This window comes from Montipora foliosa, chromosome 4, assembly GCF_036669935.1.
Source record: "Montipora foliosa isolate CH-2021 chromosome 4, ASM3666993v2, whole genome shotgun sequence".
Taxonomy (NCBI): domain Eukaryota; kingdom Metazoa; phylum Cnidaria; class Anthozoa; order Scleractinia; family Acroporidae; genus Montipora; species Montipora foliosa.
This window is the reverse complement of record NC_090872.1, coordinates 31623175-31650674: the sequence shown is the minus strand read 5'-3', so window position 1 is coordinate 31650674 and position 27500 is coordinate 31623175. Positions and strand designations below refer to the sequence as shown.

Here is a 27500-nt window from a genome sequence, read left to right as displayed (position 1 = left end):
TTGCAGACAGCAAGTCCCACAAAGAAATCCACTAATGATGGAAAACAATCCGCAGAGTTGGCTGTTGTCACTGGTTAGACAGACGATGTCTGTGATGTCTTTTTTTAATTTGACTTGATTTGATCTGCAGTCCCCTCCATTAGTAGAAGACTTGTATTCTTCTTCAGTCTGCAATTGGAGACCTTGAACCGTCAAATCGGGAATCTCACTCTGGAGAGATTTAGCATTTCACGATAACGTGAAACGTGAAACTGCAAACGGGAAACGTAAACCAGCATGTCGCTTCTTGTCATAAAACCATGATATTTTTCTTATTCTAACTTGGTTTTATCCTCTGGAGAAGGTCCTTGATATCAGTGTGGATAACAGTCAAAAAAGAGAGCTAAAATCGAATGAATCCCATTAATTTTTGGCAAAGCGCAGCCTGTCGTTTGCCGAAAACACTGACTTGGGAGTTTAAGAAACGGCGGCTACGGCAACGACAACGCCAAAAAGCAGCAATATTATTGGTTAAAAGAGGAAGCAATGATCGTGCTGCACGTGCGGCACGCCTTATTAAATATTTGTCTCGCGTGCTTGTCAAAACAACAGGGAGCTTAAGGGCCCACTGACGTATTTTTTGGGGTGCGTTGCTAAGGATGTAATGGTTTAGTAATTTGAGAGAAATTGACGTCTTCATGCCACGCCTGTGGTGACGTGACCAATAACAGAAAACTCTAAATTTGTCTACCTGCTACGCAATTTGGGTATTAAATCAGTGGTTTAATAATTTGTATTCGTTTTTGCATCCAGCCAAGCATGGTTTTCTTTTTATTTTGAAAAATGTTCTTTTTAAAGAGATAAACGATACTGAAATACCCGTAAGATTTTCAAAAAAGATGATTTGAAAAAATCAATGCTTAGCTGTATTCTGTATTTGGGGGTGAAACGTGCCATACAAAAAAAGAATTACTTCAATTTAAAGACTGCCGGAAATTTAGCTTTTTCTCAAACCGGAAGTCAGTTCGTTTACGCATGCGCAGTTGATCTGAGAAGGAGCGCGAGGAAGGACGAGGAAACAACAGTAAGTGCGGTGATTTTTGCTTGTGAGTGGGTCTTCTTGTCAGCTCATGATATGATGACGTCAGTCACCGGAAGTAAAATTTCACTTCCTTAGCAACGCGTGAAAAATCCGTCTGTGGGTCCGTAAGCAAGGAAGGCGACGACGGCTACGAGAACGGCCGTCCTGCTTTCTTAAAACTCCCAAATTTCACCCGTTGAGCGTTCATTTGTCATGATCCTAAGACATAGCTTTTTATTTTTATTCAGGTAGTTTGCAACATGTTGCTAGCGAAGATAGTGCAGATGATGAACGGAGCTCTGGGGAAGATGTAGACTATGATAAACTATTTGATGAGAATCTTTTGAAATTAGCAGCCGAGTCCAAAAACCAAGAGGACGGCCAGAGATTTGGTAATGGTGCCACAGAGGAAAGGCGTGGCATCATCGGAGAACATAGAGTGTCGCCAAACAAGGACGGTCAAAGAGCAACGAGGATTCAATTGAAGAAACAAGCAGGCAGCAGACAAGACGTTTTGAGCGATTTTGAAGGTGAAATTGTTGCAAAAGAGGATTTGAAAAGATCTTCAGTTTACGACGATGAAGATAAGAGACCTATGGCGAAAAAGAGCAAAGAAAATGGTGCTTGTCCAACCAATGAAAGAGATTCTCAAGTGAATGAAAAGCTCGCAAGACGTTTTCTCGAATTACAGTTGGACCTTCAGGTTTGCTATGAAGATTGCAATGTCCAGAAATACAGGTAATGGCGAAAATGGAGGATTTGGTGAAATTCTGTCAAATCCACCACATTGGCTGCATCGTCGCCCTCTTGGAGAAATTTCGCCGAATCCGCCATTTTCGCCAAACCTGCCGCTTTCTTCGAATCCGCCGCTTTCGTTGGCTTAGGGTTAGGGTTAGGTTTTTAGCGAAATTTTGCCAAATCCGCCACAGTCGCTGAGTCGTCGGCTCTTTGGCGAAATTTCGTCAAAAGAGTTGTCAACTTGGCCAAAATGGCGGCTTCGGGCAAATGTCGCCAAATCTGCTATTTTTATCGTTGCCTTCGTTTCTCGACATATCTCATGGCTGGTGCACTTCAATGAATAGAGAGCTCATTTATGGTAGAACTGGAGTACAGAAGATCTTGTCACTTTTCAGTTTATTGCTACCGAGGTTACAAGGCAGCCATTCTAATCGTCTTCATTTGCGATTTGTGGATTCGTGATATCTGCGTTGTGCCCACAGTATTAAGGGCAGCGTTGTTGCGCATCTCACCATACCTAACGCACTTACCATGGTATGTGTTCCGTTTGGCTACCTCTCGGCAGTTTTTCACTTACTCATGGTAATTACTAGTTGCAAGTTGTACTCGTAATGATATTTTCTTTGAATTTTCAGAGGCTGGAGTCGAAATGGACAGTGCCGCAAATTATCCACGCCTTGCTTGTCACCTCGGGCAAGCTGGAAGATGCAACATCATATCTACAGAATGATACAGGTTTGAATTAGAACTAATTTGTCGACATTTCTGCCAACATCTAAGATACGTAGAAGAATGACAGAATCAACCTTACTGAACCACTGCAGCCAAATCATGTATGACTGTCCGCGGACTCGCTTTTCACCAACGCAACGCGAAGAGCCGAAAAGAATCCAGAATTTATCTTCAATAGCCCACTTTCGATGTATTAAAATTGAGTCCAAAACAAAAGGTATCATCCCGAGGCTCTGGGGAATAAACTCATACAAATCCTTATATTTATTCCTCAGAGCCTCGAGATGATGTCTTTTGTTTCGGACTGAATTTTAATATATCAAAATTAGTCTATTCGGCATCCTCTATTCACACCAAATCAACGAACGCACTTTATCTTGTTTTTCATGTTGTTGTGCTCGAACCAACAGCTTTGCTTCACTTTGCGATATGAAAAATCCCAAGAAATGCGCAATATTTTGATGCACGTTGATTTTGGTGAACATCTCTGTCCCCTTGTACCTCTCATATGTTAATGACACGAAATGCAAACATTGACGTCAGCAACGGATTCCCTGATTTGTTTAATTAGTAGGCAAAGAACAGTGGACTTTGGAGGAGGACAAGATATTGCTGAGTAAAAACAAAGAGGCCATTTCAAGCTTGACAAGAACAAGAGGGCTTCAGTCTGTTGTCGACAGAATGAACTTTATGGAAGGAATAAGTTAAACTGGACCTTAGGTGTATGTCTCTTCACATTCCTCTAGGATTGGGACAAGACTTTCCCAAAAAAACTCAGTGTAAAGGGAGCACAAACGTTTTCCAGTTCGGTAGCTTTGCATGCACAGTGACCACTCGTGTAACAAGCAACTAAGCAACAACTATACTACCTTTGAATATGGCCTCTCTCTGGTCACCTCTGGGTAAATTTCAAATCTCAAAGTTCCTCCTTTTAATGCGGAGCAGGCCACGTGCTCTGTTTTGTTGCGGCGGCTGGAACAAGTGGAAAGATATTAATCAGTCTAGCGTTTCAGCAAACGTCAAAGGCGCGGTTGAAATTTGCTTTATGCCAAAAAATAGAAAAAAAGCCTTGTTTTGAGTTTAGTTCATTTTTACGTGTCATACTTTTCGTTATTGTAAGGATTTCGTGATTATTCCATCTTCCATAAATAGATCGCTGCAAACTGTGTCTATATGGCAATGAAATAGGATCTAGTTTTCCTCATCGCTAGCTTTGTGTGGAAAGTACAATCAAGCAAAACACAAAGAGAATGCGATTTAGTGAGCTTTCACATTCGGAAAATGGGCTATGTTAATCGACATTTCATTTCATCATCGCCTACTCTGTATCTCCGTAGCTGTATCGCCTCCTCCATTAGCTTAGAATTCGTTCTTAGCAACCTGCTGGCTATTATCAAGAAGGGACCCCCTTTATGGTATGGTCTTTAAAAGGAGTCACGACGGCAGCAGCAAGGCAACACCACCAGAAACCAAAAGTTTGATCAATGAAGGAATAAAGCGTGTGGAGTCAACACTGTACAATTTGAACAAGGCGGAATAACAACAAAATAGTTGCGATTACGGAAATGTTTATTTGCAGCTGACGTTTTCCTTTGTGTTGCTTTTGTTGTGGTTTAAGTCTTTTAATTCCCTAGGGATTGGTTGCAAAACTATGGACTCGACCAAATATCCAATAGAAGCAATCCTTACTTAAACACCGGAAAGCTGCGTCCTTTTACCCATCCAATGAAAACAGAGTTCTGTTTTATGACGTGTTGCTTTAGAAATTTAAGTATCATGGAAGAAGCATCAATTAAAAGAAAGGGTGAATTGAAGCAGCTAAGGCAAACAGGATCGTTTTGTTCAAGGTATGGCTGATAAAAACTATGAAATCGAATGAAATGAAGCCTGATTTGCTGGTCTTCAGCAAGCAAACAGGAACGTATTATCATAGAAGAACCAAGGGGCGGGCTTCGAAAGACCGAAATAGTTGGCCCGAGCATAACATACTGCGCCCATGGCCCTGTAGAAACTCCAGTGTTTCTTTACAAAAGTTATGGGTCCGTACGTACCGCTTTTTTGACGGATCCGGACCTAAATCTTTCTGTCGTGTAAACGGCCTTTGTTCAGTTAACTGTCGTTTGAGGTGGTTCGGTTTGACAAATCAAATTGGCGAGATCCGAGTGCTTTCGATTCGTTCGTTAATCCTGTTTGTAAGAAAAGACTAATACTAGATTTCCTTAGACGAAAGTTACCGAAACATCGGTTATTTAGTAAACCTTTTTTCCGAAAACCCGAAAAGGGTTTTGGAGAATATAGGGTTCTATAAAGATATAAAAATGTTCCATGATTTATTTCAAAAATGAAGATGTTTAATTCTCTTTGGTAACGAAAAAGTGATGTCACATGCAGAACCAGCTTTTCGAAATCCAGGAGCATTGTTCAACAGGGCTTTTCCAAGATCCGATTATATTTCGGGAAACCATTTTTTTCCTCTCAAAATAAATAGTGCTTTGCTGATCATCTCAGAATTAACTAGTTAACGCGCAAAATGTACTATATTCTCTTGTGTGATGCTTACATCAATACAGCAGAATCGAGTTTGAAGTAGTATTTTAAAAGTATTTGACCAAAGCTGAAGATTTTCTTTTCAGTGGCATTTATTGCGTAAAAAGGCAATTTGGACCAAAGTTAAATCAGCTGTCCTCACCACGTTTCGTTTTATTGTTGTACTTAAGTTTGGCGCGGTCATAAATCGTCATTTTGATAGTCATTATTTAACGAACAACATCATTATTTCGGACATCATGCGGACTTCCTTTCAGGAGACCTAAGCACCTGAATTTTTCAAATGAAAGGAAACCTGGAGTTTTTATGTGTACCTTTGGTTTTCGAAAAGCTAAATGTGTTCAGTTTTTTGAACAAGGCGGCTGGTATTTTCGGAACAAACTTAAGTCAGTGTTAAGAGATTGGACTCCTCTGTTAAGTTGATGCTCTACCACTGAGCGATAGCAGACTCGTAAAAGCAAGGTCATTTACAGTGCCTATGAAGGAAAAAAAATATTTTGCTTATTTTGAAGACCTTTCAAAATGATGAAGAATGGTGTTTTCTATTGTGGAATACCTTCTTTCGTTCCAGAGATATTCAAGTTTTTGTCAGAAAATCAAAAGGATTACAAATAAATAAATAAATAAATGATGCATTTATATAGCGACATACTCCAGTAATTGTCCGTGGCGCTTTACAATATCCGGCATAATTCTTAATTAATTTTAAAAACTACAGTATTCAATACAATTCAAGCTAATAATAAAAACATAAATCGAAAGACTTTGTAAAAAGATGTCTTTAAGGACGGTGTCTTCTAATTCAAAGGTATTTTTGCGCGGTTTACTGAATATGCGGAAAAAGCAGATCTTAACAAGTGTTATTGAAATCCAAAAAGAAAATTGGGGGTGACCACGCATTTTTCGAAGATAATTAATTAACAATATTTGTAAAAAGCTTTTAAATACAAAGCAATGTATGGCATTATTTTCCAAATTAAAGCTTAACTATCTCTGAAAATGCGTGGTTACCCCCAATTTCCTTTTTGGATACCAAGAGCACTTGCTAAGTTCTACCTTCTCCGCATAGTTTTGAACCGCGAAAAAAATACCCCTGTATTAATAAGCACTACCCATAGGAAACCCGAGTATCTCGAGATGTGCAGAACATATGCGCAATAACAACAGTAGGCACCGTCCTTAAAAGCTTAGTTTTAAATACACTGACTGACGATGATAGCCCAATGGTAACGTATTCCACAATTTTTGAGCAGCAACGGAGTATGCCCTATCATCATAGGTTTTATAATTTTATAATTCGGTGTAATGTGATCATACTTTCTCGACGCAGTAACGAGGCGATCTGCTGAATTCTAAACAAGTTGAAGTCTATCAATCAGATACTTCTAAGTATCTGATTGGATTTGATCTGATTGATTGGATTTGATATCTAAAGGAAGACCATAGTATAGGGCATTCTAAACGCGAGGTTATATAAGCGTGAACGATAGTCTTAGCAGTATCATAGGATAAATATCGCCTGATCTTGGCAATACCGCAATTGCGGAAAAAAGCGATCTTGCAGGTTAATTTAACGTGCTCACTTAAATCGAAATACTTATCAAATCCAACTCCTAGATTCCTAGCACGTTCTCAGGGACACATGGCATCATCTCCATTTTGGATGTGGTTGAGGGGAATATCCTGTGCTATTTACCTCCGAGCAACTCGGGAAAAAATGGCGTCCCGATTTGCATCCGTGACAAGTGAAGAAAACATCCAAATTAATTTTTTGTGCTGTATATTATCTCACTGTTTTAGTATATACTAAAACAACTATTCACTGAATTGGAGGTGGCTAGCGGTGGATATTTACCTTCCCGCTTCGCGGCTCGGTAAATATCCACCGCTAGCCACCTCCACTTCGGTGAATAGTTGTTAACTATTCAACTCCGAGCAACTAGCGTGGGATTTGCGCCCGAAAATATTGTAATCGGTGAATGGTTGTTAACTAACAACTAAAAGTTCCGTCTTATCTTGATTCACTTTAAGTTTTGTTACACAGCATCCAGTCGCCAATATCTTCAACAGACTGTCTCCTTCGCGTTGGATGCATGGTAAGAGCAGTTAGACGTAAACGAGAGATATAGTTATCTTTCATCTGCATACAGATGAAATGGTATGCCATGCTTTCTGGCTATATCACCCAATGGATTTTTGTAAAGTGAATACAGTAAAGGGCCTAACACGGACGATCTCTGTGGGACTCCACATTGCAGATTTCTTAGTGACGAATCAATACCATTGACAGAAACGAACTGCTTACGTGACTGAAGATATGAACGAAACCAAGTAAGAGCAGTGCTCCTAGCTAATGCCGAAACGATTTGCCAGTCTTGATAACTAATTTGAGAGATCGACAGTATCAAATGCAGCCGATAAGTAAAGCAATAGTAGAATAACGGATTTGATGTCGTCAAAGCGTTCAAAATATCATTCTGGACTCTGACAAGTGCAGTTTCAGTACTATATGATAGCATTTTATATGCTGATTGAAATTCTTCAAGTAAACCCTCGTCATAGTACCATCCATTAAAATGATCACATAATTGTGCTTCAACTGCTTTTTCCGTGACTTTAGATAGAAAATACAAATTCGATACTGGCCGAAAATTGGGAAAGTTCTCGTGATAAGCTCAACTCTTTTGACAAAATATTAGAGAGCTGATATTTGCGAGGAAGACGACGCCGCCAAACAGAGCGTCGTCTAAAAAATACTATTTCCCGTTGTAATAATTACTGTTTATAAAACCAGTTTCGTGTCTTTTTTCTTTGTTGATAGTCTCAAATGTGCATACCCCTCGGATATTGCATTAGGCTTAGATCAGATGAATGTATTTTTACGTTCTTCAGTATTTCCCAACTTCCCTGCAGCGATTAGAACACCCACACTTTTCCCAGCTTTGCGGTATGCTGGGGGCGTATTACACCACTCGATCGCCCTGACGGACTGCGGTCGTTGCGATGAGAGCAAATATTTATTTTGGAATCTTTCTGCCCACGATGATTGACACAATATTAAACTATTTGATAAAGTGGGCAGATGCTTTTTCCTTTGAGAACGGCAAGCTTTAAAGGTAAGGATAATTTTCTACGTTATTTCTAGATCCTCAGTGCTTCGTTCTTGTGTGTTCCATTGTGAACATTATTTTGCAGAGAACGATTACTTCCGAATAGAAGTATTTTGCATAGAACGAATACTCCAATATTTCTTGGGAACCAGTTTGTTCAGTCCTTTTGACGTAGAAAGAAACTAAGAAAATAGCCTTCATCGGCCAAACAAAATAAAAAATGAAATCAAGTTTAAAAAAAGGAAATAGCTATCGCCATCAGGGACTTCACAGCAGTTCCCCTATCCAAGTACCATTCAAAGGGACTTGCCGTATTTACTCGAATAAGCGCCGCAGATCCGGTACGGCGCTTATTGGAGTATTTTCATAAGATGATAAGAATACACTGTAATCGCTGCAATGCGGTTCTAAGCCAGCAATGGGAATTTATTTTCATCAATATTTTCTCGATGCTCTTTCATTCAGTTCCCTCTTCAAAATCTTTGCGTTCTTCAGTTCTTGGCAACCTGCAGAAAAGTATTGACGAGGCTGTTATGAAAGCCAAAACTTAGGTTAGCTTCAAGTCGGTAAGCCATGAAAAACTACTCATGAAGTAAATTAAATTGCACGACAAAAATGTTTTGTCTTTGTGGTATGAGCCTTTTAAATAAGCGCCGCAACGGAGACACAAGGAATATTAACGAAGCGCCGCGGCGCTTATTCGAGTAAATACGACTGACGAACGATTGTGATCTTTGTGTTGAATTCGCGCATATCTTGTCGAACTTTATAACACTTAAAAGAAAAAAAAAGCAAACTAACAAAAACCCGGTGTCTTGCCGTAATTCTGTCACAGATGCATCGTTTCTGTCGTGAGTTCTTAGTGTTAAACCCGAAAGGTAACTCGATCACAGGCGGCCGCTAAAATCGAAGTCACTTTTGATTTTGCGATTTTACTTGTACAACCAAAGTACGATAGAAAAATTGCACGTAACAAAAATCTCCCAAAATGTTTATTGCTGGTGGTAACTTGTTATATTCGTAGCACAAAATTTATGATGTTCTCATCTCGTAAATTTTGTTGCTGATGGCAAATTGTTTTATTCTCGATCGACACTTCCTAAAAAGTTCCTTCTGCTCTTCTTAAAAACTATATATCAATATTCATTTGCTTTTGCGTCAATATTTGTTTTGCATAAAGCAGGCTTACAAAATCTGGATCTTGTTTAGTTCGCACTTTGGAGCGTTAAAATAGAATTTTCGGTCGTATGTAGACCATTCCGGAATTGGGCAAGGAACTGGGGCGAGTTTCAAATTTAAACCAATCGATAAATTGACACCATCACATGAAGGAGAACATTGAGATTATTTATCTGTCCAAGTTTTATGCTTTTAAGTCGATCAGAGACCAAGTTACGGACTTACGGACCACACAAACGTCCCTAATTTTGAGGTGGCGTCCCCTAAAACCATACCCTGGATGCCAGAGGTTTTTTCTCTCTTGGGCCCTGTTTATAAGGAGGAAGGGTTACCCTAGCACTCACACATTTACTCTTTTTTTGCATCGACGTGTTTACAAGGCAGCTAGGGTTACCCTGGAGCTACGGTAACCCTATCTGAGTGCTAGGGTTACCCTAACTCTAGGGTAACCCTAGCTGCCTTGGTTACATGTGGTTACTAGTAAAATACTAAACCCAGAAAGATAGGGAATCGAGATACATTGGCTTCTAGGGTGACATGTTAATCATTTTCAAGTCCCCTGTTTAAGCGTGTCTGAGCTTTTGACACCTTGCCTCGACATATTTGCACTCAGTTAAACGCAGTCCAGCGGGGTTAATATCTGGATGGGTGACCTCAAAGTGTACGACTTGCCGTGTTAGAAACAGCATCGAAAATTCTATTTTAACGCTCAAAGATGCGAATTAAGTAAGGTACAGATTTTGTTAGCCTGCGTTATACAAAACAAATATGAAAAAGTAAATAAACATTAGGAAGAGCAGAAGCAAGTTTTCAGGAAGTGTCGATCGAGAATGAAATATAATTTTTGCCTTAGCAACAACATTTGCGACGTGAAAATGACATAAATCTTGAACCGCGAATATACAAAATTACCATCGGCGAAAAACATTTTGGGAGATTTTTGATTTTTGCTACGTTCAATTTTTCTATCGTACTTTCGGCTGCTCAAGTAAATCGCAAAATCGAAAGTGACATCGAATTCAGCGGGCGCCGTTTTCATGTTACCTTGCATGTTTACTCGCGAAACAAAGGACACATCTGTGTCAAAATGATGGCAAGCCAACGTGTTTTTGTTTCTTTAGTTTAGTTTTTTTCTTTTTCAAGTGTTTTAAAGATTGACAAGTAATGTGCGAATTCAACACAAAGATCACAATCGCCTATCTCTTGAGGTTGACCATTGTTTCTGCAAAGTCCAAAATTTACTCTCCTAGATTAGGTTATTTATCACCAAGTAATTCCATCGTTTTGGAAGTAGCAGCTGCTTTATTATTCATCAGCGTCACAAATTCTTGCCAATTTTTGAAGCTCATTTTGTTGAAGCTCAAGCACGCTTTCAACAGACCTGTTTATGTTCGTGAGTTATGCACGCGCTGCGGGCCTATTTTCACCACGGACTTACACTCTTACACTCTTACACTAACCCAACCCGGTGACATAGTGTGTAGTGCACTTACAGTGTACTACCACGAAAAGCCAGCTTTCGTTATGTGCATGGCGCGATTGCGGTTGACGTAATCAACAAACGCTTGATTTTCACTTTACAGTAATTGGAGAAAATGTTGACAGGTTGTCATGTCATGCAACAGTAGTGTGGAAATCTATCAGCAGCTGGCAACTTCTTACTGCGATCGCAAGTCTCACATACAGTATATTTATTTAATATATGTATCCATAAAACGACGCGCCAGTGAAGGTTTTGAACAAGCCTTAGACTTTAGCGATCGGCTCGCTTGGCTTTCTTTCTCTACCGCTAGCCGTATAATGAAAGACGGGGGTTTGCGGAGTGTTTACAAGCCAACATCGGTGGCAATTTCGCTTCAACTCGAAAGAAATTCAGTGTCAACAAAAAAACCATATTTCCTAGCGTCCCTTTACGTTTCAAGGGATTCATATTAGTCGGCCTTCGCGAGCTAACAGATCGGCCTTGCGAAGTAGCAATTTATAATTCTTTGCAATGAACACCTCTCCCTTTTTGCTGTGTTAAACTAGTTGACTTTTGCACCCACGATCCGCAGGCATCGTACGAGGTAGGGCAACAAATAATTTAATTGGCTGTCTGCAAATACAAATGGTGTTAAAACATGATGGTGTTTACTTTTCTCGGATGCATACAAAAAAAGCCATCGCAATTGGATCGATTCATGCAACAGTAGTGTACAATTAAATTCAATAGTAATGAGAATATGTAGAATCCAAAGCATCCTCGTGTTATATAGTTAGCTTATCGAGTCATTTCCTTAATACTTTTAATTGTGTGGTACTCAATTTGATGGATACCTCACCGTTCATGACTGTTCACTCGCACACAAACCAGAGGTTTTTTCTCTCTTCGGCCCTGTTTATAAGGAGGAAGGGTTACCCTAGCACTCACACATTTACTCTTTTTTTGCATCGACGTGTTTACAAGGCAGCTAGGGTTACCCTGGCGCTAGGGTAACCCTATCTGAGTGCTAGGGTTACCCTAACTCTAGGGTAACCCTAGCTGCCTTGGTTACATGTGGTTACTTGTAAAATACTAAACCCAGAAAGATAGGGAATCGAGATACATTGGCTTCTAGGGTGACATGCTAATCATTTTCAAGTCCCCTGTTTAAGCGTGTCTGAGCTTTTGACACCTTGCCTCGACATATTTGCACTAAATTAACCACACTGTCCAGCGGGGTTAGTATCTGGATGGGTGACCTCAAAATGTACGACTTGCCGTGTTAGAAACAGCATCAAAAATTCTATTTTAACGCTCAAAGATGCGAACTAAGTAAGGTACAGATTTTGTTAGCCTGCTTTATACAAAACAAATATTGATGAAAAAGTAAATAAACATTAGGAAGAGCAGAAGCAAGTTTTCAGCCGGGAAGTGTCGATCGAGTATGAAATATAATTTTTGCCTTAGCAACAACATTTGCGACGGGAAATTGACATAAATCTTGAACCGCGAATATACAAAATTACCATCGGCGAAAAACACTTTAAGAGATTTTTGCTACGTTCAATTTTTTTATCGTACTTTCGGCTGCTCAAGTAAATCGCAAAATCGAAAGTGACATCGAATTCAGCGGGCGCCGTTTTCATGTTACCTTGCATGTTTACTCGCGAAACAAAGGACACATCTGTGTCAAAATGATGGCAAGCCACCGGGTTTTTGTTTCTTTAGTTTAGTTTTTTTCTCTTTCAAGTGTTTTAAAGATTGACAAGTAATGTGCGATTTCAACACAAAGATCACAATCGCCTATCTCTTGAGGTTGACCATTGTTTCTGCAAAGTCCAAAATTTACTCTCCTAGATTAGGTTATTTATCACCAAGTAATTCCATCGTTTTGGAAGTAGCAGCTGCTTTATTATTCATCAGCGTCACAAATTCTTGCCAATTTTTGGAGCTCATTTTGTTGAAACTCAAGCACGCTTTCAACAGACCTGTTTATGTTCGTGAGTTATGCACGCGCTGCGGGCCTATTTTCACCACGGACTTACACTCTTACACTCATACAACCCGGTGACATAGTGTATAGTGCACTACCGCAAAAAGCCAGCTTTCGTTATGTGCATGGCGCGATGGCGGTTGACGTAATCAACAAACGCTCGATTTTCACTTTACAGTAATTGGAGGAAATGTTGACAAGTTGTCATGTCATGCAACAGTAATGTGGAAATCTATCAGCAGCTGGCAACTTCTTACTGCGATCGCAAGTCTCACATACAGTATATTTATTTAATATATGTATCCATAAAACGACGCGCCAGTGAAGGTTGTGAACAAGCCTTAGACTTTAGCGATCGGCTCGCTTGGCTTTCTTTCTCTACCGCTAGCCGTATAATGAAAGAAGGGGCTTTGCGGAGTGTTTACAAGCCAACATCGGTGGCAATTTCGCTTCAACTCGAAAGAAATTCAGTGTCAACAAAAAAACCATATTTCCCAGCGTCCCTTTACATTTCAAGGGATTCATATTAGTCGGCCTTCGCGAGCTAACAGATCGGCCTTGCGAAGTAGGAATTTATAATTCTTTGCAATGAACACCGCTCCCTTTTTGCTGTGTTAAACTAGTTGACTTTTGCACCCACGATCCGCAGGCATCTTACGAGGTAGGGCAACAAATAATTTAATTGGCTGTTTGCAAATACAAATGGTGTTAAAACATGATGGTGTTTACTTTTCTCGGATGCATACAAAAAAAGCCATCGCAATTGGACCGATTCATGCAACAGTAGTGTACAATTAAATTCAATAGTAATGAGAATATGTAGAATCCAAAGCATCCTCGTGTTATATAGTTAGCTTATCGAGTCATTTCCTTAATACTTTTAATTGTGTGGTACTCAATTTGATGGATACCTCACCGTTCATGACTGTTCACTCGCACACAAACCAGAGGTTTTTTCTCTCTTCGGCCCTGTTTATAAGGAGGAAGGGTTACCCTAGCACTCACACATTTACTCTTTTTTTGCATCGACGTGTTTACAAGGCAGCTAGGGTTACCCTGGCGCTAGGGTAACCCTATCTGAGTGCCAGGGTTATCCTAACTCTAGGGTAACCCTAGCTGCCTTGGTTACATGTGGTTACTAGTAAAATACTAAACCCAGAAAGATAGGGAATCGAGATACATTGGCTTCTAGGGTGACATGTTAATCATTTTCAAGTCCCCTGTTTAAGCGTGTCTGAGCTTTTGACACCTTGCCTCGACATATTTGCACTAAATTAACCACACTGTCCAGCGGGGTTAGTATCTGGATGGGTGACCTCAAAATGTACGACTTGCCGTGTTAGAAACGGCATCGAAAATTCTATTTTAACGCTCAAAGATGCGAACTAAGTAAGGTACAGATTTTGTTAGCCTGCTTTATACAAAACAAATATTGATGAAAAAGTAAATAAACATTAGGAAGAGCAGAAGCAAGTTTTCAGCCGGGAAGTGTCGATCGAGTATGAAATATAATTTTTGCCTTAGCAACAACATTTGCGACGGGAAATTGACATAAATCTTGAACCGCGAATATACAAAATTACCATCGGCGAAAAACACTTTAAGAGATTTTTGCTACGTTCAATTTTTTTATCGTACTTTCGGCTGCTCAAGTAAATCGCAAAATCGAAGTGACATCGAATTCAGCGGGCGCCGTTTTCATGTTACCTTGCATGTTTACTCGCGAAACAAAGGACACATCTGTGTCAAAATGATGGCAAGCCACCGGGTTTTTGTTTCTTTAGTTTAGTTTTTTTCTCTTTCAAGTGTTTTAAAGATTGACAAGTAATGTGCGATTTCAACACAAAGATCACAATCGCCTATCTCTTGAGGTTGACCATTGTTTCTGCAAAGTCCAAAATTTACTCTCCTAGATTAGGTTATTTATCACCAAGTAATTCCATCGTTTTGGAAGTAGCAGCTGCTTTATTATTCATCAGCGTCACAAATTCTTGCCAATTTTTGGAGCTCATTTTGTTGAAACTCAAGCACGCTTTCAACAGACCTGTTTATGTTCGTGAGTTATGCACGCGCTGCGGGCCTATTTTCACCACGGACTTACACTCTTACACTCATACAACCCGGTGACATAGTGTATAGTGCACTACCGCAAAAAGCCAGCTTTCGTTATGTGCATGGCGCGATGGCGGTTGACGTAATCAACAAACGCTCGATTTTCACTTTACAGTAATTGGAGGAAATGTTGACAAGTTGTCATGTCATGCAACAGTAATGTGGAAATCTATCAGCAGCTGGCAACTTCTTACTGCGATCGCAAGTCTCACATACAGTATATTTATTTAATATATGTATCCATAAAACGACGCGCCAGTGAAGGTTGTGAACAAGCCTTAGACTTTAGCGATCGGCTCGCTTGGCTTTCTTTCTCTACCGCTAGCCGTATAATGAAAGAAGGGGCTTTGCGGAGTGTTTACAAGCCAACATCGGTGGCAATTTCGCTTCAACTCGAAAGAAATTCAGTGTCAACAAAAAAACCATATTTCCCAGCGTCCCTTTACATTTCAAGGGATTCATATTAGTCGGCCTTCGCGAGCTAACAGATCGGCCTTGCGAAGTAGGAATTTATAATTCTTTGCAATGAACACCGCTCCCTTTTTGCTGTGTTAAACTAGTTGACTTTTGCACCCACGATCCGCAGGCATCTTACGAGGTAGGGCAACAAATAATTTAATTGGCTGTTTGCAAATACAAATGGTGTTAAAACATGATGGTGTTTACTTTTCTCGGATGCATACAAAAAAAGCCATCGCAATTGGACCGATTCATGCAACAGTAGTGTACAATTAAATTCAATAGTAATGAGAATATGTAGAATCCAAAGCATCCTCGTGTTATATAGTTAGCTTATCGAGTCATTTCCTTAATACTTTTAATTGTGTGGTACTCAATTTGATGGATACCTCACCGTTCATGACTGTTCACTCGCACACAAACCAGAGGTTTTTTCTCTCTTCGGCCCTGTTTATAAGGAGGAAGGGTTACCCTAGCACTCACACATTTACTCTTTTTTTGCATCGACGTGTTTACAAGGCAGCTAGGGTTACCCTGGCGCTAGGGTAACCCTATCTGAGTGCCAGGGTTATCCTAACTCTAGGGTAACCCTAGCTGCCTTGGTTACATGTGGTTACTAGTAAAATACTAAACCCAGAAAGATAGGGAATCGAGATACATTGGCTTCTAGGGTGACATGTTAATCATTTTCAAGTCCCCTGTTTAAGCGTGTCTGAGCTTTTGACACCTTGCCTCGACATATTTGCACTAAATTAACCACACTGTCCAGCGGGGTTAGTATCTGGATGGGTGACCTCAAAATGTACGACTTGCCGTGTTAGAAACGGCATCGAAAATTCTATTTTAACGCTCAAAGATGCGAACTAAGTAAGGTACAGATTTTGTTAGCCTGCTTTATACAAAACAAATATTGATGAAAAAGTAAATAAACATTAGGAAGAGCAGAAGCAAGTTTTCAGGAAGTGTCGATCGAGAATGAAATATAATTTTTGCCTTAGCAACAATATTTGCGGCGTGAAAATGACATAAATCTTGAACCGCGAATATACAAAATTACCATCGGCGAAAAACATTTTGGGAGATTTTTGATTTTTGCTACGTTCAATTTTTCTATCCTACTTTCGGCTGCTCAAGTAAATCGCAAAATCGAAAGTGACATCGAATTCAGCGGGCGCCGTTTTCATGTTACCTTCCATGTTAACTCGCGAAACAAAGGACACATCTGTGTCAAAATGATGGCAAGCCACCGGGTTTTGTTTTTTTGGTTTAGTTTTTTTCTCTTTTAAGTGTTTTAAAGATTGACAAGTAATGTGCGAATTCAACACAAAGATCACAATCGCCCATCTCTTGAGGTTGACCATTGTTTCTGCAAAGTCCAAAATTTACTCTCCTAGATTAGGTTATTTATCACCAGGTAATTCCATCGTTTTGGAAGTAGCAGCTGCTTTATTATTCATCAGCGTCACAAATTCTTGCCAATTTTTGGAGCTCATTTTGTTGAAACTCAAGCACGCTTTCAACAGACCTGTTTATGTTCGTGAGTTATGCACGCGCTGCGGGCCTATTTTCACCACGGATTTACGCTCTTACACTCTTACACTCATACAACCCGGTGACATAGTGTGTAGTGCACTTACAGTGTACTACCACAAAAAGCCAGCTTTCGTTATGTGCATGGCGCGATTGCGGTTGACGTAATCAACAAACGCTTGATTTTCACTTTACAGTAATTGGAGGAAATGTTGACGGGTTGTCATGTCATGCAACAGTAATGTGGAAATCTATCAGCAGCTGGCAACTTCTTACTGCGATCGCAAGTCTCACATACAGTGTATTTATTTAATATATGTATCCATAAAACGACGCGCCAGTGAAGGTTTTGAACAAGCCTTAGACTTAAGCGATCGGCTCGCTTGGCTTTCTTTCTCTACCGCTAGCCGTATAATGAAAGAGGGGACTTTGCGGAGTGTTTACAAGCCAACATCGGTGGCAATTTCGCTTCAACTCGAAAGAAATTCAGTGTCAACAAAAAAACGATATTTCCTAGCGTCCCTTTACGTTTCAAGGGATTCATATTAGTCGGCCTTCGCGAGCTAACAGATCGGCCTTGCTAAGTAGGAATTTATAATTCTTTGGAATGAACACCGCTCCCTTTTTGCTGTGTTAAACTAGATGACTTTTGCACCCACGATCCGCAGGCATCGTACGAGGTAGAGCAACAAATAATTTAATTGGCTGTCTGCAAATAGAAATGGTGTTAAAACATGATGGTGTTTACTTTTCTCGGATGCATACAAAAAAAGCCATCGCAATTGGACCGATTCATGCAACAGTAGTGTACAATTAAATTCAATAGTAATGAGAATATGTAGAATCCAAAGCATCCTCGTGTTATATATTTAGCTTATCGAGTCATTTCCTTAATACTTTTAATTGTGTGGTACTCAATTTGATGGATACCTCACCGTTCATGACTGTTCACTCGCACACAAACCAGAGGTTTTTTCTCTCTTCGGCCCTGTTTATAAGGAGGAAGGGTTACCCTAGCACTCACACATTTACTCTTTTTTTGCATCGACGTGTTTACAAGGCAGCTAGGGTTACCCTGGCGCTAGGGTAACCCTATCTGAGTGCTAGGGTTACCCTAACTCTAGGGTAACCCTAGCTGCCTTGGTTACATGTGGTTACTAGTAAAATACTAAACCCAGAAAGATAGGGAATCGAGATACATTGGCTTCTAGGGTGACATGTTAATCATTTTCAAGTCCCCTGTTTAAGCGTGTCTGAGCTTTTGACACCTTGCCTCGACATATTTGCACTAAATTAACCACACTGTCCAGCGGGGTTAGTATCTGGATGGGTGACCTCAAAATGTACGACTTGCCGTGTTAGAAACAGCATCAAAAATTCTATTTTAACGCTCAAAGATGCGAACTAAGTAAGGTACAGATTTTGTTAGCCTGCTTTATACAAAACAAATATTGATGAAAAAGTAAATAAACATTAGGAAGAGCAGAAGCAAGTTTTCAGCCGGGAAGTGTCGATCGAGTATGAAATATAATTTTTGCCTTAGCAACAACATTTGCGACGGGAAATTGACATAAATCTTGAACCGCGAATATACAAAATTACCATCGGCGAAAAACACTTTAAGAGATTTTTGCTACGTTCAATTTTTTATCGTACTTTCGGCTGCTCAAGTAAATCGCAAAATCGAAGTGACATCGAATTCAGCGGGCGCCGTTTTCATGTTACCTTGCATGTTTACTCGCGAAACAAAGGACACATCTGTGTCAAAATGATGGCAAGCCACCGGGTTTTTGTTTCTTTAGTTTAGTTTTTTTCTCTTTCAAGTGTTTTAAAGATTGACAAGTAATGTGCGATTTCAACACAAAGATCACAATCGCCTATCTCTTGAGGTTGACCATTGTTTCTGCAAAGTCCAAAATTTACTCTCCTAGATTAGGTTATTTATCACCAAGTAATTCCATCGTTTTGGAAGTAGCAGCTGCTTTATTATTCATCAGCGTCACAAATTCTTGCCAATTTTTGGAGCTCATTTTGTTGAAACTCAAGCACGCTTTCAACAGACCTGTTTATGTTCGTGAGTTATGCACGCGCTGCGGGCCTATTTTCACCACGGACTTACACTCTTACACTCATACAACCCGGTGACATAGTGTATAGTGCACTACCGCAAAAAGCCAGCTTTCGTTATGTGCATGGCGCGATGGCGGTTGACGTAATCAACAAACGCTCGATTTTCACTTTACAGTAATTGGAGGAAATGTTGACAAGTTGTCATGTCATGCAACAGTAATGTGGAAATCTATCAGCAGCTGGCAACTTCTTACTGCGATCGCAAGTCTCACATACAGTATATTTATTTAATATATGTATCCATAAAACGACGCGCCAGTGAAGGTTGTGAACAAGCCTTAGACTTTAGCGATCGGCTCGCTTGGCTTTCTTTCTCTACCGCTAGCCGTATAATGAAAGAAGGGGCTTTGCGGAGTGTTTACAAGCCAACATCGGTGGCAATTTCGCTTCAACTCGAAAGAAATTCAGTGTCAACAAAAAAACCATATTTCCCAGCGTCCCTTTACATTTCAAGGGATTCATATTAGTCGGCCTTCGCGAGCTAACAGATCGGCCTTGCGAAGTAGGAATTTATAATTCTTTGCAATGAACACCGCTCCCTTTTTGCTGTGTTAAACTAGTTGACTTTTGCACCCACGATCCGCAGGCATCTTACGAGGTAGGGCAACAAATAATTTAATTGGCTGTTTGCAAATACAAATGGTGTTAAAACATGATGGTGTTTACTTTTCTCGGATGCATACAAAAAAGCCATCGCAATTGGACCGATTCATGCAACAGTAGTGTACAATTAAATTCAATAGTAATGAGAATATGTAGAATCCAAAGCATCCTCGTGTTATATAGTTAGCTTATCGAGTCATTTCCTTAATACTTTTAATTGTGTGGTACTCAATTTGATGGATACCTCACCGTTCATGACTGTTCACTCGCACACAAACCAGAGGTTTTTTCTCTCTTCGGCCCTGTTTATAAGGAGGAAGGGTTACCCTAGCACTCACACATTTACTCTTTTTTTGCATCGACGTGTTTACAAGGCAGCTAGGGTTACCCTGGCGCTAGGGTAACCCTATCTGAGTGCCAGGGTTATCCTAACTCTAGGGTAACCCTAGCTGCCTTGGTTACATGTGGTTACTAGTAAAATACTAAACCCAGAAAGATAGGGAATCGAGATACATTGGCTTCTAGGGTGACATGTTAATCATTTTCAAGTCCCCTGTTTAAGCGTGTCTGAGCTTTTGACACCTTGCCTCGACATATTTGCACTAAATTAACCACACTGTCCAGCGGGGTTAGTATCTGGATGGGTGACCTCAAAATGTACGACTTGCCGTGTTAGAAACGGCATCGAAAATTCTATTTTAACGCTCAAAGATGCGAACTAAGTAAGGTACAGATTTTGTTAGCCTGCTTTATACAAAACAAATATTGATGAAAAAGTAAATAAACATTAGGAAGAGCAGAAGCAAGTTTTCAGGAAGTGTCGATCGAGAATGAAATATAATTTTTGCCTTAGCAACAATATTTGCGGCGTGAAAATGACATAAATCTTGAACCGCGAATATACAAAATTACCATCGGCGAAAAACATTTTGGGAGATTTTTGATTTTTGCTACGTTCAATTTTTCTATCCTACTTTCGGCTGCTCAAGTAAATCGCAAAATCGAAAGTGACATCGAATTCAGCGGGCGCCGTTTTCATGTTACCTTCCATGTTAACTCGCGAAACAAAGGACACATCTGTGTCAAAATGATGGCAAGCCACCGGGTTTTGTTTTTTTGGTTTAGTTTTTTTCTCTTTTAAGTGTTTTAAAGATTGACAAGTAATGTGCGAATTCAACACAAAGATCACAATCGCCCATCTCTTGAGGTTGACCATTGTTTCTGCAAAGTCCAAAATTTACTCTCCTAGATTAGGTTATTTATCACCAGGTAATTCCATCGTTTTGGAAGTAGCAGCTGCTTTATTATTCATCAGCGTCACAAATTCTTGCCAATTTTTGGAGCTCATTTTGTTGAAACTCAAGCACGCTTTCAACAGACCTGTTTATGTTCGTGAGTTATGCACGCGCTGCGGGCCTATTTTCACCACGGATTTACGCTCTTACACTCTTACACTCATACAACCCGGTGACATAGTGTGTAGTGCACTTACAGTGTACTACCACAAAAAGCCAGCCTTCGTTATGTGCATGGCGCGATTGCGGTTGACGTAATCAACAAACGCTCGATTTTCACTTTACAGTAATTGGAGGAAATGTTGACGGGTTGTCATGTCATGCAACAGTAATGTGGAAATCTATCAGCAGCTGGCAACTTCTTACTGCGATCGCAAGTCTCACATACAGTGTATTTATTTAATATATGTATCCATAAAACGACGCGCCAGTGAAGGTTTTGAACAAGCCTTAGACTTAAGCGATCGGCTCGCTTGGCTTTCTTTCTCTACCGCTAGCCGTATAATGAAAGAGGGGACTTTGCGGAGTGTTTACAAGCCAACATCGGTGGCAATTTCGCTTCAACTCGAAAGAAATTCAGTGTCAACAAAAAAACGATATTTCCTAGCGTCCCTTTACGTTTCAAGGGATTCATATTAGTCGGCCTTCGCGAGCTAACAGATCGGCCTTGCTAAGTAGGAATTTATAATTCTTTGGAATGAACACCGCTCCCTTTTTGCTGTGTTAAACTAGATGACTTTTGCACCCACGATCCGCAGGCATCGTACGAGGTAGAGCAACAAATAATTTAATTGGCTGTCTGCAAATAGAAATGGTGTTAAAACATGATGGTGTTTACTTTTCTCGGATGCATACAAAAAAAGCCATCGCAATTGGACCGATTCATGCAACAGTAGTGTACAATTAAATTCAATAGTAATGAGAATATGTAGAATCCAAAGCATCCTCGTGTTATATATTTAGCTTATCGAGTCATTTCCTTAATACTTTTAATTGTGTGGTACTCAATTTGATGGATACCTCACCGTTCATGACTGTTCACTCGCACACAAACCAGAGGTTTTTTCTCTCTTCGGCCCTGTTTATAAGGAGGAAGGGTTACCCTAGCACTCACACATTTACTCTTTTTTTGCATCGACGTGTTTACAAGGCAGCTAGGGTTACCCTGGCGCTAGGGTAACCCTATCTGAGTGCTAGGGTTACCCTAACTCTAGGGTAACCCTAGCTGCCTTGGTTACATGTGGTTACTAGTAAAATACTAAACCCAGAAAGATAGGGAATCGAGATACATTGGCTTCTAGGGTGACATGTTAATCATTTTCAAGTCCCCTGTTTAAGCGTGTCTGAGCTTTTGACACCTTGCCTCGACATATTTGCACTAAATTAACCACACTGTCCAGCGGGGTTAGTATCTGGATGGGTGACCTCAAAATGTACGACTTGCCGTGTTGGAAACAGCATCGAAAATTCTATTTTAACGCTCAAAGATGCGAACTAAGTAAGGTACAGATTTTGTTAGCCTGCTTTATACAAAACAAATATTGATTTAAAAGTAAATAAATATTGGGAAGAGCAGAAGCAAGTTTTCAGCCGGGAAGTGTCGATCGAGTATGAAATATAATTTTTGCCTTAGCAACAACATTTGCGACGTGAAAATGACATAAATCTTGAACCGCGAATATAGAAAGTTACCATCGGCGAAAAACACTTTGGGAGATTTTTGCTACGTTCAATTTTTCTATCGTACTTTCGGCTGCTCAAGAAAATAGCAAAATCGAAAGTGACATCGAATTCAGCGGGCGCCGTTTTCATGTTACCTTGCATGTTTACTCGCGAAATAAAGGACACATCTGTGTCAAAATGATGGCAAGCCGCCGGGTTTTTGTTTCTTTAGTTTAGTTTTTTTCTCTTTCAAGTGCTTTAAAGATTGACAAGTAATGTGCGAATTCAACACAAAGATCACAATCGCCAATCTCTTGAGGTTGACCATTGTTTCTGCAAAGTCCAAAATTTACTCTCCTAGATTAGGTTATTTATCACCAAGTAATTCCATCGTTTTGGAAGTAGCAGCTGCTTTATTATTCATCAGCGTCACAAATTCTTGCCAATTTTTGGAGCTCATTTTGTTGAAACTCAAGCACGCTTTCAACAGACCTGTTTATGTTCGTGAGTTATGCACGCGCTGCGGGCCTATTTTCACCACACATACGCAATGCATTTCTCCAGTTTTTTGTTTAGCTCGAGCGAAGAATTATGACGAACTTTTGTAGTTTCTGAGAACTATTTACTACTTGTAGCTTTTGTTGTGTTTTGAATCGATGAAAGAGAGAGTTTTGGCGATTTGAACCCAGACTAGACTACTGAATTTAAGCTTTTTTCTTAACGAGATTTCAATTTATTGAGGAACGTTTGGTACCAAGTTACTCCAAATATTGTAAAATTAGAACGTTGGACTGGACTATGGAACGCGCAATTACGGGATTTTAGATTTTTGAGCATTGGGAGAAATGGAGTACAGCTGTTGTCTTGTTGTTTTAGCCACGGCAGATTTAAACCTTTTCCAAGGCAAAAGTATTTTTGTCTTCGCCACGGCAGATTTAAACAATTTGCAAAGACCTAAACCAGGATTACGGAACCGGACTTCGAACACAGGATGATAAGTTGTTGAACTGTGATTTGTAATAAGTTTTTCGGATAATTTACAACTGATCTTGTAAGTTTGGATGAATGGAATTAAGGAAGCAAGTTAAACTGTGGGATTTGAACAAAGTCTCTTTCAAAATTAAAAAAAAAAAAATTCCGTATCCTGATAACCCCTAATAGGGTTTCGTTGTTTTCATTTTCAAATTTAGTAACATTATAATAAGAATTTTTACAACAAACAACTTAACGTTAAACTACAGATTTATCTTTCTGCATGGTAATCTCTCACTATTTTCCGAAGTTTACCTGTAGTTGAAGTTCACTGTAAATGGACAATTTGTGTTAACTGTTTATGCATCCCACGGATACGCCCTTATTGGCGTCTTGTTTTACAAGATTTGATTTCGAGACTCTGATCAGCTCTTCAGAAAATGGTTGTGATGTAGTTTGAAAAGCTGTATAGTTATCTGTGATTAACAATGATAATAAAGACTCCATTCCAAGGGAGAAATACAGGTCTCGATATGCAAAAGTTTCTTGTGTGCATCGACATAAACGTGAGCGAGAACCAAGCAGAATTTCCAGAGAAAAGGCTGAGACCTCTATTTTATATAAAAGCAGAGAAAGGAGGAAACTTGCTCGAACATATTTGATTAAAAATATACCGAGGTCATCCACATTTCATCGTAGTACTAGGAGATCACTTGCTCGTAAACAGAAGTATAGCAGCTACTATCATGTATACATTCGCCTCCTCACCTATTAATAATTGTTTTGCGAGCGGAGGTGGCGGAAGTACACAGGCTAAGCAGCTACCTCAGGTATGCTTTTAATGAATCAAAGCACGTGGTATGTAGCACCTTTCCAAAAGCGTGGATGAACAGGTAAATGCAAAATTAAACTTAAATTCAGTACAGAAATCATGAATTCCCGGGACGATTTATCAAAGAATGTTTTAAAAACATTGCATATTGCAAGTTCGACCTTTGCAGGGACATAGCCTAGATATATATATATTTTTTTTTTTGCCTCGTAGACACTTTTCAGAAAAGGCAACGCAACTAGGATTCGAACTCGGTATCTCCTCATTCAGAGGCAATCGCGATTACCAAACTACAGACTCGGACGACTACGCAACAGGTTACCGGGGAAATATGTACTAAAGAATTGTGTGCTTGACCGGAAACGAAAGTTCATGTTTTCGTTGAACGCAATGCAATATCCGGCCATCGTATGTCTCGTTGACACATCTTACCGGGCTAATTTCCCCCGGTATTGTTAAGAAAAAGCATGATGTCTCAACGAATCATTGCAGAAATTTCTCGTCTTAAACCGTTCGATTAGCGTTCCTTTCTCAAACACTGAGCAAAAATACCCATCGATCAGCGAAAAACAATGTGCTTAGCCATTTTGGAATAAATACACTAATTTCACCTCGTCTCCATGGTGCAGTGGTCATTGCCGTCACCTATAATGAATATAACTAGGGTTCGGGTATTCACTACATACACATCAAACATCATGAGAAGTGCAATGCAAGTCCGATGTAAGAAAGACAGACTTCTCTCTTTTCTTATCTTTAGCACCAAATTAACTATACACCACTATATTTTTGCAGGCCCGAGTTTAGGCTAAGTGTAGCCTCTTGTTTCGTTATAACCCCAAGTCGTTCGGAATGGAAAGTGTGTATCACCATTGCAGGAATAAAATTCAGGTTCTCACGTCCTCTACACAACCTCAAATTTGGTCAATTCACGACGTTGTCAGGACGAGGAAGGCAAAGAAATGTACCAAAATGCAAAACGCACGTGCAGGACGTGCAGAGCTATTGTTTTTGCTAATTAAACCTATTGTTTTGTGGCGTTCTCGTAGCCGTGGTCGTTGTTCTTGCGTAAGCTCCCTAATGGCTTAATCGCGCCAACTTTAATTCTATCGGGTTCTTGGCCACCTTGAGGCGACAAGTTCACTATACGAGTTATCATTGGAACGAGACGATGCTGACACCGTTGAAATACAGACGATAGAATAGGATCAAGTGCACAAGACGTTGCGCACAGGTTGTTAACATATCCACAGATAGTTTCCCCATCAACCGGCCTGTATTCACTGACTAAGAAACTGACTAGTCAAACAGGACTGGGTTTTAGCACTACAAGGCAGTCATCAGCCAGGAAATCGAAAAAAACATGTCAAGATCATTGCCAATTCTGACAATTTTTAATTTGTTGGTAAAGAAATCTACAAATGATTGAGACAAATTATCATTGCCAGATGGATAACGTTGGGCGGGGTTGGAGTTTAAAAGTTTCTCTTCTGTCTTAGAAAGAATATTCCAGTGTTCCCAGAGTTCTCCTGGATCATGGATGAATAATAATTAACAATTATTCCATGAGCTCGCGTTGGATATGAGATGGTAAATAGCCAACGAGGCGCGTAGCGCCGAGTTGGCTACAACCACTCTCATATCCGACAAGCGCGAATGGAATAATTGTTTTAATAAATTTCTTCAACTCCAAAAATTTGGAAGTACGAAATACGAGCGGAAAAAGCAAGCAAATCCGAGCGAAATCGAAAAAAACTTGATGAGAACTGATGCGATGTTACTTTCCACAAAAAAAGTTTTTTTTCTCCTTTTTGGCTTTATTCAAAGAGAAATTTGGCATTCCGACGAAAACATTTTTAGTTTAGCAACGCTTAACGCTTAACGCAATCATTTACCATATAAGGTCAAACCAAGGTATATGAGCTGATAACCGAGATTGAGTGAACCAATCAGAGCACGCGAAATGCATTATCCGAGGTTGAGAATTTAATAATCCTGCTTAGCTGAGGCAATCATGTTGTTAACAACACCATTCTGGAAAACATAACGTTCTTTGTGTGCAAGTAATTTTGTAGATCGCCATTTGCGTTCAAGCTTCCTTCTAATACTCTTTTGTACAAGAATGTCATCAGAGTACCAGGCCGCAAAAGGACGGTGAACTACAAGACGATTCTTTTTAGGAGCATAGGCATCAAGAATAGATTTCAAAGTAGAATGATATGAATCAACCAACAAGTCAAGATCAGGACAAGCTTCGTCAAACAGAGGAGAAGTTCCAAGAGTAATATTAAATTCCTCATAATCGATCGAACGCAGCTTCCCATAGCGAATAGTTTTCCGATGAAGTTATGGTTTATGCAATAACACTCATAATAATAGCACAATGATCAGAGATAAGAGGGTTCACAGCCATAATGTCTTCTATAACTCCACACTGATTTCTAGTAATAATAAGATGCAAAGTATGACCACCGGTGTGAGTAGGCGTAGTTACCCATTGTTTCAAATCAAAAGACGCCAGCATCACTTGCATCACTTGAAGACTCAACATGTATATTGAAGTCACCGACAATCAGGAGCTCACATGATGCTATAGCCAGTTCCCCAAGCAGGACAGAAAATTCGTCATAGAGTGTTGACAATGGGGAGGATGATGAAGGTTGATGATAAATGAACATCAATCTAATCAACTTTGAACTTTTAAAACGAACAAACTGTGATAAATCACAAAATTGAGAATATTTCCGAAAATATTGAATGGGTGTTGTTCAAACTCAGCAGCAGTAATCTACATAAGGAACAAAATAATACCCTCTATGCTGTTTCCATGACAACCATTTTTTTTGCTGCTGGGTCTATTTAACGCAGAATTGATTTTGCCGTTTGTCGTAATAAGACATCAAGGAATGGAATTTCATCGTTTTGTTCAAGCTCAATTGTAAATTTAATGTTCTTGTTTCCCATTCAGGTAATGTGAAAAATTCAAGGCATCATTTTTGTTCTTGAAAAGAGTTAAGGTTTCGTCCACAGACCTGAACCATCTAGTAGGCTGATTGATGTTCTTCATCACCCATTTTTCCTCAA

General features: G+C 39.8%; 1 protein-coding gene across 3 annotated transcripts in view; it reads left to right on the top strand.

Annotated features, from left to right (window-relative positions):
• LOC138000618 (telomeric repeat-binding factor 2-interacting protein 1-like) overlaps positions 1-27500 on the top strand; it is a 48984-nt gene that overhangs the window by 13592 nt on the left and 7892 nt on the right. For 2 of the 3 annotated variants that reach the window (XM_068847162.1, XM_068847160.1), the window contains 4 exons: positions 1-73; positions 1309-1763; positions 2434-2533; positions 3102-4377. The exon at positions 1-73 is cut by the window's left edge and continues 20 nt beyond it. In XM_068847162.1, coding sequence (XP_068703263.1) covers positions 1-73; positions 1309-1763; positions 2434-2533; positions 3102-3238 — 765 coding nt within the window. In that variant the 3' untranslated portion in view covers positions 3239-4377. Of the gene's footprint in view, positions 74-1308; positions 1764-2433; positions 2534-3101; positions 4378-7121; positions 7174-27500 lie in introns of all 3 variants that reach the window. The other variant, XM_068847161.1, reaches the window with a different exon arrangement.